At 51.4% G+C, this 15,466-nt stretch overlaps 1 protein-coding gene across 1 annotated transcript in view; it reads left to right on the top strand.

Moving 5' to 3' along the window:
- GRM2 (glutamate receptor, metabotropic 2) overlaps positions 1-8,694 on the top strand; it is an 11,947-nt gene extending 3,253 nt beyond the window's left edge. Inside the window, exons 3-6 of the mRNA XM_011938978.1 lie at positions 2,573-3,410; positions 5,151-6,226; positions 7,720-7,900; positions 8,122-8,694. Of these exons, the coding sequence (XP_011794368.1) occupies positions 2,573-3,410; positions 5,151-6,226; positions 7,720-7,900; positions 8,122-8,195 (2,169 nt within the window). The 3' untranslated portion in view covers positions 8,196-8,694. The remainder of the gene's footprint in view (positions 1-2,572; positions 3,411-5,150; positions 6,227-7,719; positions 7,901-8,121) is intronic.
- Positions 8,695-15,466: the final 6,772 nt, after the last annotated feature.

The raw sequence follows: 15,466 nt of genomic DNA, 5'->3' as shown, positions 1-15,466 counted from the left end.
CACACACACACACACCCTCACCCTTGATGTTAAACAACTCTGAGGGGCTTAATAGCCTGGTCTCCCCGCTTACTAACTGCATGACCCTGGCATGTTATTTCTCTTTTCTGTGTCACAGTTTCTTCCTTATAAAATTGGATTCACAACACTTTTTTTTGGTTTTCTTTTTTGAGACAAGATATTGCTCTGTCTCCCAGGCTGGAGTGCAGTGGTGAGATCTCAGCCTACTGCAACCTCTGCTTCCCAGGTTCAAGCGATTCTCCTGCCTCAGCCTCCCAAGTAGCTGGGATTACAGGCGCCTGCCACCATGCCTGGCTAATTTTTGTATTTTTAGTAGAGACGAGCCTGACCTCACCATGTTGGTCAGGCTGGTCTCAAACTCCTGACTTCAGGTGATCCGCCCACCTCGGCCTCCCAAAGTGCTGGGATTAGAGGCGTAAGCCACTGTGCCCGGCCCACAATACTTCCTACTTTCAGGTTTGCCATGGAAATTTCATGAGTTGATACATGCATAGTATGTATCAGGGGGCGTGACAAGTCATAAGGGCACAGTTGATATTAGCTGCTATTATTTTTAACCCATTTTATAGATGAGGAAACCAAAGCTCAGAGAGAGGTGGGCCACATTCAAGGCAGTGGTGGAGGGGAGCTGTGAAATCAGCTCTTGGCCAAGGGGCTCCTCCTGACTTGTCAGATCATCTCTGCCTGGATTGGAGAGGGGTGGCCAGATAGAAGCCAGGAGTGGCCAGAGGAGAGTATCAGGGCAGAGGAGTCAGGAGGAAGATAAACAAATGTGTCAGGGGAGGGCACCAGAGAGTCTTCAGGGGGCACAGGATTTGAGGGGGTGGGAAGGGTGGGGAGCCAGCTCCCCTGCCCTTAGCCTCCTACTTTCCCACAGGGCCAGCAGAGGGTGCCCTGTGGCTCAGCTTCAGCAGAGGCTGCTGGCCCCGCTGACCCCTCTGCTGCTCCCAGGGCTGTGCCCAGCTGTGATCTTCCTGTCTCTGACTGGGTCCTACCTCTCACCCAGATTCCCGCTTGCCAAGTGCCCAGCACAGGCTGCTGGAAGATGTGGCTGGAGCTAGGATCAGGGCTGGGGGACATAAGGTAGGCCTTGGCTGGGCCTCAGCTTCCTATAGGAGAGTGACTGAGGGCATTGTCATGATGGAGAGGGCCAGGCCCCCTATGCTGGAACAGTTGTTCAGGAGAAATGGAGCAGAAGCAGTAATCAGAACCCTGGAGTCAGTTACTGGCCTGGAGTCGGGGAGGCCTGGCCACGCTGTCCACTGCTGGGAGTAGATTATCTGTCCTGCTAGTCCCAGTCACTGGAGGTGGCTAGGCAGCAGCCTGGGAAAATGTGGCTTGCTAGCATCTATGTCTGCAGCCCTGGGTTGGGGCAGGGATAAGTGGGTGGCCTCCTACCTGCTGCTGTCTTCCAGGCCCTCTGCTGATGTTTTCTCCACAGTTCTCCTTAGGGCCCATGTATTTATCTCCAGAAGTCCAGTTACCTGCTTGCCATCCCAAGCTGCCTGCCTCCTGGATCAGGACCCATGCCTAAGCAGTGGTCTGCTTCTCCCTTGTCCAGATCAACATGAGGCTAGCCTGTCATCCGTAGGCTGCACATACCTGTTGATATTCCCCCTCATGGCTGCTCCTTCTCTCTTGCCCATGTCCCTATCATCTTCCCTTTGACAGGCACTGTGGCCTCCCATGCATTATTGTTTTTATCCTCTCAGCAGCCTTGTAGGGCAGGGATGTGAAACTGAGGCTCAGGGAGATTTGCCAACTCCAGGGGCCCAAAGGAAGAACGTGTGGGAGGGGAGGAGACATTGAACCCTAGACTGTCAGAGCCATAGACTGTATCCAGTTGCAACACAAGACTCACCCTCTGCTGTAGAATCTGGGCCATGCTCTGCTTTCCCCTACCCACCCTCTACCTGGCCCTGGGCTGGATCCTACTCCTGTGGGACCTGAGGGTGGAAGATGGGGTGCCAGGAAGCCAGTGGTAGAGCAGAAGCCTTGTTTATTTAAGACTCAGGTATCCAATGGAGACCAAGCCTTGGACTATTAGGGTCATGGGACCCTGGGATCTGTGTCTTTCTTCCTAAGGGAACCTTTTCCTTCTTTCTGTATCATTCTGTCAGATTGATTCAGGGGAAGGGCTACCTACCCTCAAATAAGTAGAGAGCCAAAGAGCTCTGAGTAACCAGATGCCATCTCATGCCTCCCTCTGCCCCATCTCTTGCCTCCCTCTGCCCCAGCCTCCCTCCACCCAGGCCTTCCCTTGGCCCCCCTGCCATGTGTCTAAAAGGGGATGGCAGAGGGGATCAGGTGTGGCTCACGACCCTGGTGTCTCAGCCCTGGGTCTTCTCTCTCTCAGTCCTTGGAAAGAGATTTTAAAAACTCCCTACCCCAGAGGCAAGACTGTCAAGTCGGGATGCAGGGCTTTAGAGAGGGAGCCTTTAGGGCTGACCTTGTGGACACTTGACACCAAGACCTGCTAGCTGTGGGGGATGCACCTGTCTCTAGTGTTTGATCTGACCTCTGATCTTTGCCTTCTCTAATCCTCCCCCAGGTGGCCAACCTCTTGCGGCTATTTCAGATCCCACAGATCAGCTATGCCTCCACCAGTGCCAAGCTGAGTGACAAGTCCCGCTATGACTACTTTGCCCGCACAGTGCCCCCTGACTTCTTCCAAGCCAAGGCCATGGCTGAGATTCTCCGCTTCTTCAACTGGACCTATGTGTCCACTGTGGCATCTGAGGGCGACTATGGCGAGACAGGCATTGAGGCCTTTGAGCTAGAGGCTCGTGCCCGCAACATCTGTGTGGCCACTTCAGAGAAAGTGGGCCGTGCCATGAACCGTGCGGCCTTTGAGGGTGTGGTGCGAGCCCTGCTGCAGAAGCCCAGTGCCCGTGTGGCTGTCCTGTTCACCCGTTCTGAGGATGCCCGGGAGCTGCTTGCTGCCAGCCAGCGTCTCAATGCCAGCTTCACCTGGGTGGCCAGTGATGGCTGGGGGGCCCTGGAGAGTGTGGTGGCAGGCAGTGAGGGGGCTGCTGAGGGTGCCATCACCATCGAGCTGGCCTCCTACCCCATCAGTGACTTTGCCTCCTACTTCCAGAACCTGGACCCTTGGAACAACAGCCGGAATCCCTGGTTCCGTGAATTCTGGGAGCAGAGGTTCCGCTGCAGCTTCCGGCAGCGAGACTGCGCAGTCCACTCTCTCCGGGCCGCGCCCTTTGAGCAGGAGTCTAAGATCATGTTTGTGGTCAATGCAGTGTATGCCATGGCCCATGCGCTCCACAACATGCACCGTGCCCTCTGCCCCAACACCACCCGGCTCTGTGACGCAATGCGGCCAGTCAACGGGCGCCGCCTCTACAAGGACTTTGTGCTCAACGTCAAGTTTGATGGTAATGTTGTTGGCCAGTGTCCATTGGCCTGCTGGCTGTCAGAGGATGAGGGGAAGCAGGCCTTCAGCTTCCATTCCTTTGCTAAGGAAACAGTAGAGTGAAAGTAAAGGACTCACCCAGGAGTGGCATCAGAGCCAGGGCAAGGATGCTAGGCAGAGAGGACTCCAACTGAAGCCAGGGCTGAGGTTCCACTTTCTTCCAGAGAGTAGACCTCTGGCCTGGTCCTGCCATTTTGAGGGTCTCTGGCTCCTCCTTGGGCCCTGCCCTCTATCTTCTATCTCCTTATTTTGCCAAAGGTGGAGACCAGGAGACCTCAAGCCCATTCTCAGGCACCAGTGAGAGTTAGAATCAGTCTGACTTGAGGGTGAACATCAGGATGACACTCTATATTCTTTCTTTCTCTCACTCTCTCTTCTTTCTTTCTTTCTTTCTCTTTCTTTTTCTTTCTCTCTCTCTTTTTCTTTCAGAGATGGGGTCTCACTATATTGTCCAGGCTGGAGTGCAGTGGTTATTCACAAGCACAATACAGCCTCCAAGTCCTGGGCTCAAGTGATCCTTCTGCCTTAGTCTCCAGAATAGCTAGGATGACAGGCATGTGGCACTGCACCTAGCTTCAGGGAAAATTTCTATTCCTAATCTTGATTTTCCACTCAAGGTGACCTGAAAGTCTCCTGAAATCAAAAGTTATATTAATAAGAGTGCCAGCTTTAAGAGAAGTGAGTGCTACAGATCGTCACCATGCTTCAGGAAGAAACACCATGGGAACAGTGGGAGACAAAGCTTGGAAGCCCTGGCTCAGGGTTAAGATGAAGAGTAATTCCAATAGAAGTGACCTTCAGAGTTATGCTACAATCAGCGTAGGGGATAGGGTTGGAGTCTGGGGTCCAATTGGGCTGATGTTAGAGCAAGGCTAAATTCAGCATGTTTGACTTGGTTGGCATTTATGGTAGGGCTAGAGTTGGATTTTGAGAACTTTTAGGCTGAGTAGAAAGAGTAGGTGCTTGAGGGGACCTGGGTTTGAATCTAGGCTGCACTATTCACTCATGGGGCCTTAAGCGTGTCTTTTGCTTTCTTGAACCCTGATTTCTCACTGGGGCTGGGGATGGCTGTAAATCCTGGCTAGAGCCTGGCTGGGAGATGTGAGGTTCACAGGGGATGAAGTGGGGGTGGAGAGAGGAAGTGATTTTCCAGCCACTGAGCACATTCTGGCGAATGGCAGTGGTTGCAGGTGACCTCTGAGGTTGGGATTCAGTTTGTACCAGGATGACTATTAGGACTGGGGGTTGTTGTTAGGATTAGTGGGGACAGGATTGGAACTGAGACTGGGTTTAGCCTTAACATTGAGTCTGGGGAGAGGGCTGTAGTGTATGTTTCGATGAAGTTGGGATTTGGGGCCTGGGTTGGAAAGTGTTGGATAGTACTAAAGTTGAATTTGGGGAGTCGTGGTTGGGGATTGATGTGGGCATTAGGTTTTTGGAGATGTCTGGGCTTTAAGGCTGGGATTACATTCGGCATTTAGGGTTGGGGTTTGATGTTGGAGTTTAGGAGTAAGACTTTGTTGTCATCTCTCATTTAGAAAAATGACTGGGGTCAAGACAGGATTTAGTATTGGGTTAAGGATTGGAAGGGCTAATGGTGGCCTTAGCACTGGCGTTTGGGTTCCATGTTAGGGTGGATGTTGAGGTCACATCAGGGTAACACACTAGTCCAATCTTCTCTTCCTTCCCTTCCCCATCCTAGCCCCCTTTCGCCCAGCTGACACCCACAGTGAGGTCCGCTTTGACCGCTTTGGTGATGGTATTGGCCGCTACAACATCTTCACCTATCTGCGTGCAGGCAGTGGGCGCTATCGCTACCAGAAGGTGGGCTACTGGGCAGAAGGCTTGACTCTGGACACCAGCCTCATCCCATGGGCCTCACCCTCAGCCGGCCCCCTGCCCGCCTCTCGCTGCAGTGAGCCCTGCCTCCGGAATGAGGTGAAGAGTGTGCAGCCGGGCGAGGTCTGCTGCTGGCTCTGCATCCCGTGCCAGCCCTATGAGTACCGATTGGACGAATTCACCTGCGCCGACTGTGGCCTGGGCTACTGGCCCAATGCCAGCCTGACTGGCTGCTTTGAACTGCCCCAGGAGTACATCCGCTGGGGCGATGCCTGGGCCGTGGGACCTGTCACCATCGCCTGCCTGGGTGCTCTGGCCACCCTCTTTGTGCTGGGTGTCTTTGTGCGGCACAACGCCACACCAGTGGTCAAGGCCTCGGGTCGGGAGCTTTGCTACATCCTGCTGGGTGGTGTCTTCCTCTGCTACTGCATGACCTTCATCTTCATTGCCAAGCCATCCACGGCAGTGTGTACCTTACGGCGTCTTGGTTTGGGCACTGCCTTCTCTGTCTGCTACTCAGCCCTGCTCACCAAGACCAACCGCATTGCACGCATCTTTGGTGGGGCCCGGGAGGGTGCCCAGCGGCCCCGCTTCATCAGTCCTGCCTCACAGGTGGCCATCTGCCTGGCGCTTATCTCGGGCCAGCTGCTCATTGTGATCGCCTGGCTGGTGGTGGAGGCACCGGGCACAGGCAAGGAGACGGCCCCCGAACGGCGGGAGGTGGTGACCCTGCGTTGCAACCACCGCGATGCAAGTATGTTGGGCTCTCTGGCCTACAACGTGCTCCTCATCGCACTCTGCACGCTTTATGCCTTCAAGACTCGCAAGTGCCCTGAAAACTTCAATGAGGCCAAGTTCATTGGCTTCACCATGTACACCACCTGCATCATCTGGCTGGCATTCCTGCCCATCTTCTACGTCACCTCCAGTGACTACCGGGTGAGCTACCTGCCACAGAGGTCAGGGGAGATGGGAGACCAGACCCTCTGTTTCCTGGTATCTTATTTAATCTACTGGTAGCTCTGGGGCTCCAAGAGGTTAAATGCCCACTTAGGGGACCACAGCTTGTGTGGATCCCAAGGGGAAGGTGGGAGGGCTGAATAGGGCCTAGGGAAATGGCCAGGGAGGTGGGGAACTCGAGTTAGAGAGAGCTGGGATTTCAGGACTTGCATGTCATCCCCTATCCTGGGAGGAAATAGGGGTGCAGAAATATGTTCAAATGAACAGGGTTCTGCCCTCCTCCACTGAGGGGTCAGCTGCAGAAGGGGTTGCGAGATGAAGCCAGGGAAGGCAGGAAAGATGAAGCAAGGTGGGTAGGGGAGGAGATCTGTGGTATAGAGTTGAGAAAAGCTAAGCAGGTGCAATTGTTCCCCAGCTGGTGGCTTCTGAGCAAATTTGGTTCCAACTGGCACTGTGTCTCAGTGGTCTCCCCAGCTCCAAGGGACAATGACTGCTTCAGATAGGGTGGTCAGGGAAGCCCTCTCTGAGGAGGTGACAGAAGAGCTGTGTCCTGAATAAGAGGATCATCTTGGTTAATCTTGATGACTTGAGTAAGCTCCATGGCTCTCCCGTTTTACAGATGAAGAAACAGAGACTCAGGGAGGTTCAATCCCTTGCCCAAAGTCACTCAGCTTGGGAGTGCAGAGCAGGGTCTGAACTGCAGAAAAATTGAGGCGAAAGCCCCGGCAAAGGCCCCTTCCCCAGAACAGAGGTGTGGTGGCACAGTGCTGGGGGCCAGGGACCGCTGGGCTTGGCTGCTCTGCTTGCACCTGCTGGGCCACCTGCTTGGGTGGTAGAGGCCAGGGCTGGGGAGGGGATTCTGCTGTAACTCAGCCTGTATTTGCATATGATTTGCATTTGCATGCCAATCACAGGCAGCTAAGGACTCACCTGGGACACACACTGTACCCATACATGCATGCACACACACACACACACGTACACACAGATACAGCCACATGCATGCACACACACATATCCCACATACACATACTCGTTGGCACACACACATCTTCCTAACAAATGAATCCATATCCATGCACCCTACACTCACACACACATACACTCACGCAGACACCTGCAGAAATTCACCATCCCACATACATGCACTTACACAGATATACACACACACACCCCTACATGCATGCACTCCATACCTGCACCCCCTCAAATGCACACACCCCTGCATATACATGCACCCCTGCATGTTCTCCCCTTCAGCTGGAACTCTTTTCACCCTGGGAAAATGGTCTGGGTCTGATGCTGGGACTGTGCCCAATTTTCCTAGCAATGCTTTGGGACCTGGCAAATGTACCACAGCCCAGTGTTGGATGCTGAGTCTCCCCCACTCCCTCCCCCACAGCCCGGGCAGGGGGTCCTGGGGTCAGGCCCAGGTCTTGACCTGTGCCTGTTCACCCACTCACCCACCGCAGGTACAGACCACCACCATGTGCGTGTCAGTCAGCCTCAGCGGCTCCGTGGTGCTTGGCTGCCTCTTTGCACCCAAGCTGCACATCATCCTCTTCCAGCCGCAGAAGAACGTGGTTAGCCACCGGGCGCCCACCAGCCGTTTTGGCAGTGCTGCTGCCAGGGCCAGCTCCAGCCTTGGCCAAGGTCAGTGTTGTAAGCAGCCTTCTCTGCCTGTTCCCCTCTCCCTGTCCAGCTCCTTGGGTTGCTGAGATCTCTTGCCTGGGGGTGAGGTGCCCCTCAAATGACACTGGCAGGAGAGGATGGGAGAGGGGAGGGGAGGCTTCCCTCACAGCCCTGCTTCCCCGCTGCCTGCCCTCCATGGAGGACCTCAGAGTTGGCCCCAACCTCTGGCTTCCTTTTCTTAGGGTCTGGCTCCCAGTTTGTCCCCACCGTTTGCAATGGCCGTGAGGTGGTAGACTCGACAACATCATCACTTTGAAGACCCCATGCTCCTGCCCTGACACAGCTGCTCCCGGGAACCTAGTGCAGACCCGCGTCCAGGGCCAGGAGGAAGTTGGCTGGAGCACTGCAATAATTTATTGCCCACCCCATGTCTGCCCCCAAAGTCACTTACCCACCTCCTTACCCCAACTCTTCAGACTCAGAAGTCAGGAGCCTTGGCTGGGAGCCTCTGCAGTGGCCACGAACTGCCCTGTAGCTGTGTTTCATCCTGGCCAGGCCCAGGGCTCGGAGAGGAGCAAGCCAGGGTCCAGTCTGTCCTGGACCGGGGTGGCGGAGGACGGCAGGCCCCAGTCCTAACCAGCAAAGGTGCTTCCAGCCCAGCCCCTCCCCCTATCTAGGACCTTTTTTATTTTTTATATCAGTTACTCTGGGATGGGGAGGGTGGTTATTGTGGGGGCTGCCCCTCCCCCGCACAGTGGTTTGTCCTGTCATTTATTTTGTATTACTTGTAAATAAAGTGGCTTTATTTTAAAAAATCACTCTTTGCCTTTGACCCAGCAAGGCCCCTCATGCCCTCCACAGCCTCCCAGCCATCATTCTGCTAGTGTTTAAACATCGACTCTGCTCTGCGCCTGATGTTAGGACCTGTCTGCCACGGAGACACCCAGCCCTGCCTGGTGGGGAGATGGAAAATGAATGAGCCATCCTCCCTTAAAAGGAGCCACTGCAGACTGGCCCAGGCATCCTGGGGTCAGATGGGGGCTTTACATGGATAGAGATGAATGAATAGGCTTATCTGGCAGTCCAGGGGTTTCCCTGGGGTCCTGGCCTCGACAATGGTGTGGGTGATGGAGCAGGAGTGACCTCCAGGAGTGGTGGGCTTTCCCACAGCTGGCCAGCCTGGCACTGGATCCTCCAAGTGTGTGGAGCCACACCGAGCATTTGGTGCACGGGGAACCGAGAGGAGGCATGGACTGAACGTCGCCTGTTCACATGGCACTTACAAAGGCAGAAAAAGCTTTTGGGGAGAGGGGGTGGGTGAAGCAGGGAGGGCAGAGGCGGAGCAGCTGGAGACACCATCTGCTGTCAGGCCCAGCGAGAAGTCAGAAAACGGAGCCTTTCTCCAGTCCCCGGAGGAGCTCTGGCCTGGTGGGCCGGTTGAGGAGCCCAGAGCCTTTGGGCATCTTTGGAGTTTGCTGTCAGGGCTCACCAGCAGAGGGCGCTAAAGGTACATGACTGTGGCCAGGCGACCGCTGCCCTCCCGTGGCCTAGAAGGCAGGCGGCACCTAACCGGAAAATAGCAGCTTCTGGGGAGTCCCCAGACTGCGTGGCGCAGAGGGACAAAGTCCTGCATTAGCCAGCAGCCCAGGGCATTTGTTATTTTTCAGTGAGCTCATTTGCATCCACAGGCTGGCAAGGCTGTGGAAATTTGGGTAAACAATTTAAAAAACAAAAACAAAAATAAACAAAGAAAATTGCAGGAACAGCCAACATCTGGGATGTACGGATGACAAATGAAATACAGACTGCGCAGTTGAATTTGAATATCATAAACAATGAATACTCTTTTTTAGTATAAATATGTCCCACACAATATTTGGGACATACTTATATTAAAAATTTTGGTTATTTATCTGACATTCAACTTTAACTGGACATCCTGTATTTTCATCTGCTCATTTTGGCAACCCTTTTGGGCCAGTCTCTATTCTAGATCCCCCAATAACTCAGGCCTGGGTGCTGCCCCCAGTGGCTGGTCACCAGGGAAATGCACCCCATGGCACCCGCAGCCCCAGCCCCCACTTCCAGTATGGCCTTTTCTGAATCTTCCTGCCAAACTCTGAGGACATTTGCCCACCCGGACAAATGAAGACGGGGCTCTGAACCCCTTGTACCCAAAAAGCAACTCTTCTTCATATGGCTCAGGAATATTTTCCTTAAAATGTAAAACAACAACAGCAACAACAAAACAAGTAGTTACGAACATGGTTCGCAGCTAAAAAGGTTCAAAGGGTATCCAGTGAGGAATCTCCTATCCCTGCCACCCATCTAGCAGGGAGAGCCAAAGGCCTGGAGGCCAGGGAAGAAGTCCAGGAAGAATTCCTAAGGACCAGTCCTCACATCTGCCTGTCACACCTCTTTTCTTCCGCCTGCTCCCCTCATTTCCCCTTCCTGCATTTGTGAGAGCGGCCTTCTTATTTTCTGTCCTGTTGTCTCAATGGCTCCACCCCTCAGTCATGACCCATACCCCTGTATTGCATGATCCCTCCCACCCATCCTTATTGTGTTGTGGGCAGCGAATCTTGGCCTTCACACCTCAGCTGTCAGTCCTTAGCACACATTACTAAGACCCGCCAGCTTTCTCCAGTCCCCGGAGGAGCTCTGGCCTGGTGGGAGCTCCAGGCCAGAGCTCCAAGGCTGGGAGTCCTGGGATATGGAGTGGCCTGGCTTTACATCTCTGGATCTCCTTTTCTCCAACACCATAGTCCATGTCCTACAAACATTGACCCCTCTGCTTGTGTTAGACTTGGAGTCCTCAAAGGAGAGCTCTTCCCCTTGTGGCGACTGAGGACCAGAGGTGCCCAGCATTTTGTGTTCTCTTCCACCCTAGGGAGGCACCCATCAAGGTGAATTCACTGTCTGTGAGTGGAACTACTAGGTTGCTTTGCTTGGGTAGCCATCCATAACTTACACTGGGACATGGGTGTTTCTCCCATGGCTGTGTTCGAAGGCTCTCCCAGATCCACTTCTATCCTTTCCCCTGTCCCTTGCATTGGTCCTGTAAGACTGCAGAGTAGCCCTTGCCCTGTCTGGGTGGGCCTGGCTCTCTCTTACTGAACCATAAGCTCCCACAGCTTGGGAAAGGGTGGTTCAGGCCATGCTGCTCTTGGCTCCCCAAGTCCTGACATGGGAAAGGGGGAGGGGAAGAGTCATGTTACAATGGCAGCTCTGACGATGCCCCCTTCCCACATTTGAGCCCTGTCCAGCAGCAGACCCTTGAGATAGCACACCAAAATCCAAGAGGAAGTGGATACATTGGACAAAGGGACTGGGAACAAAAAGTGGAGCCAAGGGATGACATGGAGCTGGGAATGAGATTCAGAATCTGCCATACCCCAGAGCCCCGAAGGTGGACACTGCCTAGAGCTGCATCAGGCCAATACTCTCCCTTGTTCTCCCAGCCCAGCCTGGCTGCTCACCCTTCTCTCTTGGGCTGGGGGGTCATGGGAGGCAGAGGGGAAAGGAGGGACCACTGAGGGTCTCAAAACCCCCTCAAAATGTCTCTACCTCAAGTTCCAGCAGAAAAAGGAATGGAGCCCACTGCTCCTACCCCCATGAGCCAGTGGGGAGTTCAGCACTGAGAGATGGGACTTCTCAGCCTGTGGGAGAGAGACTAGATATGGGGAAAGCGGGGGAAGGAGAAAAGGGTGCGTGTGCACGTGTGTGTGTGCATGTGTGGATGTGTGTCTCTGCACGTGTGTGAGAAAACAGGAAGAGGGAAATGGAGGGGACTGAGGATGAGGGGACAGGAAGCGAGGAGCAGGAGGAGGAAAGTAAAATAGGGACGTGTTAAACCCCAAGGCCTCTTGCCAGGGGGTCAGTTTTTTCTTTAAAAAAAATTACTTTATTCTTTCTGTGAAAACAGTATATGCTCCCTACAAACAGCTTAAGCGTTGCAGAAAAGTACAAAAAGAAAAAAATATTACCTCAAGTTCTATCATTCAAATATAACCGTCATTAACATTTCTGGTACAGCATCCTCAACATATTTCTATGCATTTTTACAGATAGGAGAGATAGAAATACTTTCATAAAAATGGGATCATACCATATGTCTATTTTTTTTAGCAAAGATTTAATTTTACTTGACTCTAATTGAAGAAAATGAATCAGAAGTAAAACAAGAAATTCTTGAACTCCACATTTATGCACCATGAGATATTTTTCCTCCTTGAAAGATCCTTCTAAGTTTAAGAAAAGGGATACAGTGACATTCACAGGTAAACATTCCATCAGTCTCAGGGGATCTGAGGAGAGTTAGACCTGTGTTGTCAACCTTGCAATGTGAATGGAAGGAATCATCTCCTGAGGAAAGCGAGAGTCTGCTGACCCAAGTGGGTCCGATGCACACTGCTGCTGGTCCTGGGATTACGGACTGAATGCCTGTCATTCGTGCACAGCAGCCACACTCAACAATGGGAAGGAGGCAGGCACCATACTGAAGCATGCCTGGGGAGGGATGGGTCCTTGAACCTGCCTACTCTGTCGCTGTCATGGATGTTACTTCTTTCCTGATTCTTTCTCTTCCTCCCCTCCCCACCCTTCCCCTCTCCTTCCCTTTTCTTTCTTTCTTCTTCTTCTTTTTTTAAAATATAGAGACAGGGTCTTGCTCTGTCCTCCAGGTGGGGATGCAGTGGCACTATCATGGCTCACCGCAGCCTCAAACTCCTGGCCTCAAGTGATCCTCCTGCCTTGGCCTCCTGAAGTGTTGATATTACAGCCATGAGCCACCACACCTGGCCCTGATTTTTTCTAGAAACATTATAGTTTTTAGATTTAGGTCTTTGGTCCTTCTCAAAATAATTTTTGTGGGTGAGATAGGGGTCAATATCATTTTTTACCCATATAGATATTCAGTTGTTCCAGCATTGTTTGTTGAAAAGACTTTCCTCCCGCTGAATTATACTGGTACCCTTGCTTTAAACCGGTGGACCATATGTGGGTGGGTCTATTTCTGGATTCTGTTGTGTTTTGTTGATCTATTTGTTTATCCTAATAAACACCACATTGTCTTACTTACTGTAGCTTTATGGTAATTTTTTTTTTTTTTTTTTTTTGAGATGGAGTCTCACTCTGTTGCCTAAGCTGGAGTGCAGTGCTGTGATCTCGGCTCACCGCAACCTCTGCCTTTTGGGTTCAAGCGATTCTCCTGCCTCAGCCTCCTGAGTAGCTGGGATTACAGGCATGTGCCACCGCACCTGGCTAATTTTTGTATTATTAGTAGAGATGGGGTTTCACCATGTTGGCCAGGCTGGTCTCCTGACTTCAGGTGATCCGCCCACCTTGCCCTCTGGAAATAATTTTCTTTTTTTCGGTTTTTTATTTTTATTTTTTTAGACAGAGTCTTGCTGTTGGGTAGGCTGGAGTGCAGTGGCACGATCTCGGCTCACTGCATCCTCTGCCTCCCGGTTCATGCCATTCTCTTGCCTCAGCCTCCCAGGTAGCTGGGACTATGGGCACCTGCCACCACACTCGGCTAATTTTTTGTATTTTTAGTAGAGACAGGGTTTCATCGTGTTAGCCAGGATGGTCTCGATCTCCTGACCTCGTGATTTGCCTGCCTCAGCCTCCCAAAGTGCTGGGATTACAGGCGTGAGCCACCGCACCTGGCCTGGAAATAATTTTTTAAAGTATCTTTTCTTTTTCCAGTTGTTTGTTGCTAGTGTATAAAAATACCATTGATTTTTAAATTATGTCAAATTATATATGACATAAAATTTACCTTTTTAACCATTTTTAAAATTACCTGTTGTAGGTTTAGAATTTTTTTTGGTAGTGAGAACATTTAAGATCTCTCTTAGCAATTTTCAAGTATATGTCATTATTAACTATAGTCACCATGCTATACAGTAGATCTCCAGAACTAATTCTGTCTGATTGAAACTCTGTACCTTTTGATTGACATCCCCCATTCCCCTATTCCCCCCAGACCCTGGCAACCACTATTCTACTCTTGGTTTTTATGAGTTTTGACTTTTTTAGATTTCTCATAAATGTGAGATCATGCAGTATTTGTCTTTTTCTGCCTGGCTTATTTCTCTTAGCACAATATCCTCCAGGTTCGTTTATGTTGTGGCAAATGACAGAATTTATTTCCTTTTTAAGACCGAATAATATTTGATTGTATTATATATACCACATTGAAAAAGTTCATTTATTTGTCAGTAGACACTTGGGTTGATTCCATATTTTTGCTATTGCAAATAATGTTGCAACGAACATGGAGGTGCAGATATCTCTTCAAAATACTGACTTCATTTCCTTTGGTTATACAGGAAGGAGTAGGATTGCTGGGTTATATATATAATAGTTCTGTTTTAAATTTTTTGAGGAACCTCTATACCATTTTCTATAATGGCTGCACAGTTTACATCCCTACCGACAGTGTATGAGGGTTCTCTCTCTCTCTCTCTCTCTTTTTTTTGGAGATGGAATTTCACTCTTTTGCCCAGCCCGGAGTGCACTGGCATGATGTCGGCTCACTGCAAGCTCCGCCTCCCGGGTTTATGTCATTCTCCTGCCTCAGCCTCCGGAGTAGCTGGGACTACAGGCGCCCGCCACCTCGCCCGACTAGTTTTTGTATTTTTAGTAGAGACAGGGTTTCACTGTGTTAGCCAGGATGGTCTCGATCTCCTGACCTCGTGATCCGCCCGTCTCGGCCTCCCAAAGTGCTGGGATTACAGGCTTGAGCCACCGCGCCCGGCCCTCTTTTTTTTTTGAGACAGAATCTCACTCTGTCACCCAGGCTGGAGTGCAGTGGCGCGATCTCGGTTCACTGCAGCCTCTGTCTCCTGGGTTCAAGTGATTCTCCTGTCTCAGCTTCTCAGGTAGCTGGGATTACAGGCGTGCGCCACCACGCCCCGCTAATTTTTGTATTTTTAGTAGAGATGGGATTTCACCATATTGGCCAGGCTGGTCTAGAACTCCTGACCTCAGGTGACCTGCCTGCCTCAACCTTCCAAAGTGCTAGGATTACAGACGTGAGCACCGCACCTGGTCAAGAGTTCTCTTTTTCTTACATCCTTGCCAATGCTTGCTGTCTTTTATCTTTTTTAATAATAGCCATTCTAACAGATGAGAGGCGATATCTCATAGTGATGTTCATTTGCATTCCTCTGATAATTCGTGATGTTGAACACCTTTTCATATCCCATTTGCCATTTGTATGCCTTCATTTGAAAAATGTCTGTTTGGCCCAGTGCAGCTCATGCCTGTAATCTCAGCACTTTGGGAGGCGAAGGCGGGCGGATCACTTGAGGTCAGGAGTTTGAGACCAGTCTGGCCAACATGGTGAAACCCTGTCTCTACTAAAAATAAAAAATTCGCTGGGCATGGTGGCGCACACCTGTAATCCTAGCTACTGGAGAGGCTGAGGCACGAGAATCACTTGAACTTGGGAGGTGGAGGTTGCAGTGAGCCGAGATCACGCCACTGCACTCTAGCCTGGGCAACAGAGCAAGACCCTGTCTCAAAAAAAAAAGAAAAAAAAGAAAAGAAAAAAGAAAAAGAAAACTGTCTATTCATGTT

Source organism: Colobus angolensis, unplaced genomic scaffold (genome assembly GCF_000951035.1).
Source record: "Colobus angolensis palliatus isolate OR3802 unplaced genomic scaffold, Cang.pa_1.0 Scaffold18, whole genome shotgun sequence".
Classification (NCBI taxonomy): Eukaryota; Metazoa; Chordata; class Mammalia; order Primates; family Cercopithecidae; genus Colobus; species Colobus angolensis.
Note: the sequence above shows the minus strand (reverse complement) of the source record. Positions and strands in the feature narration are given on the sequence as shown.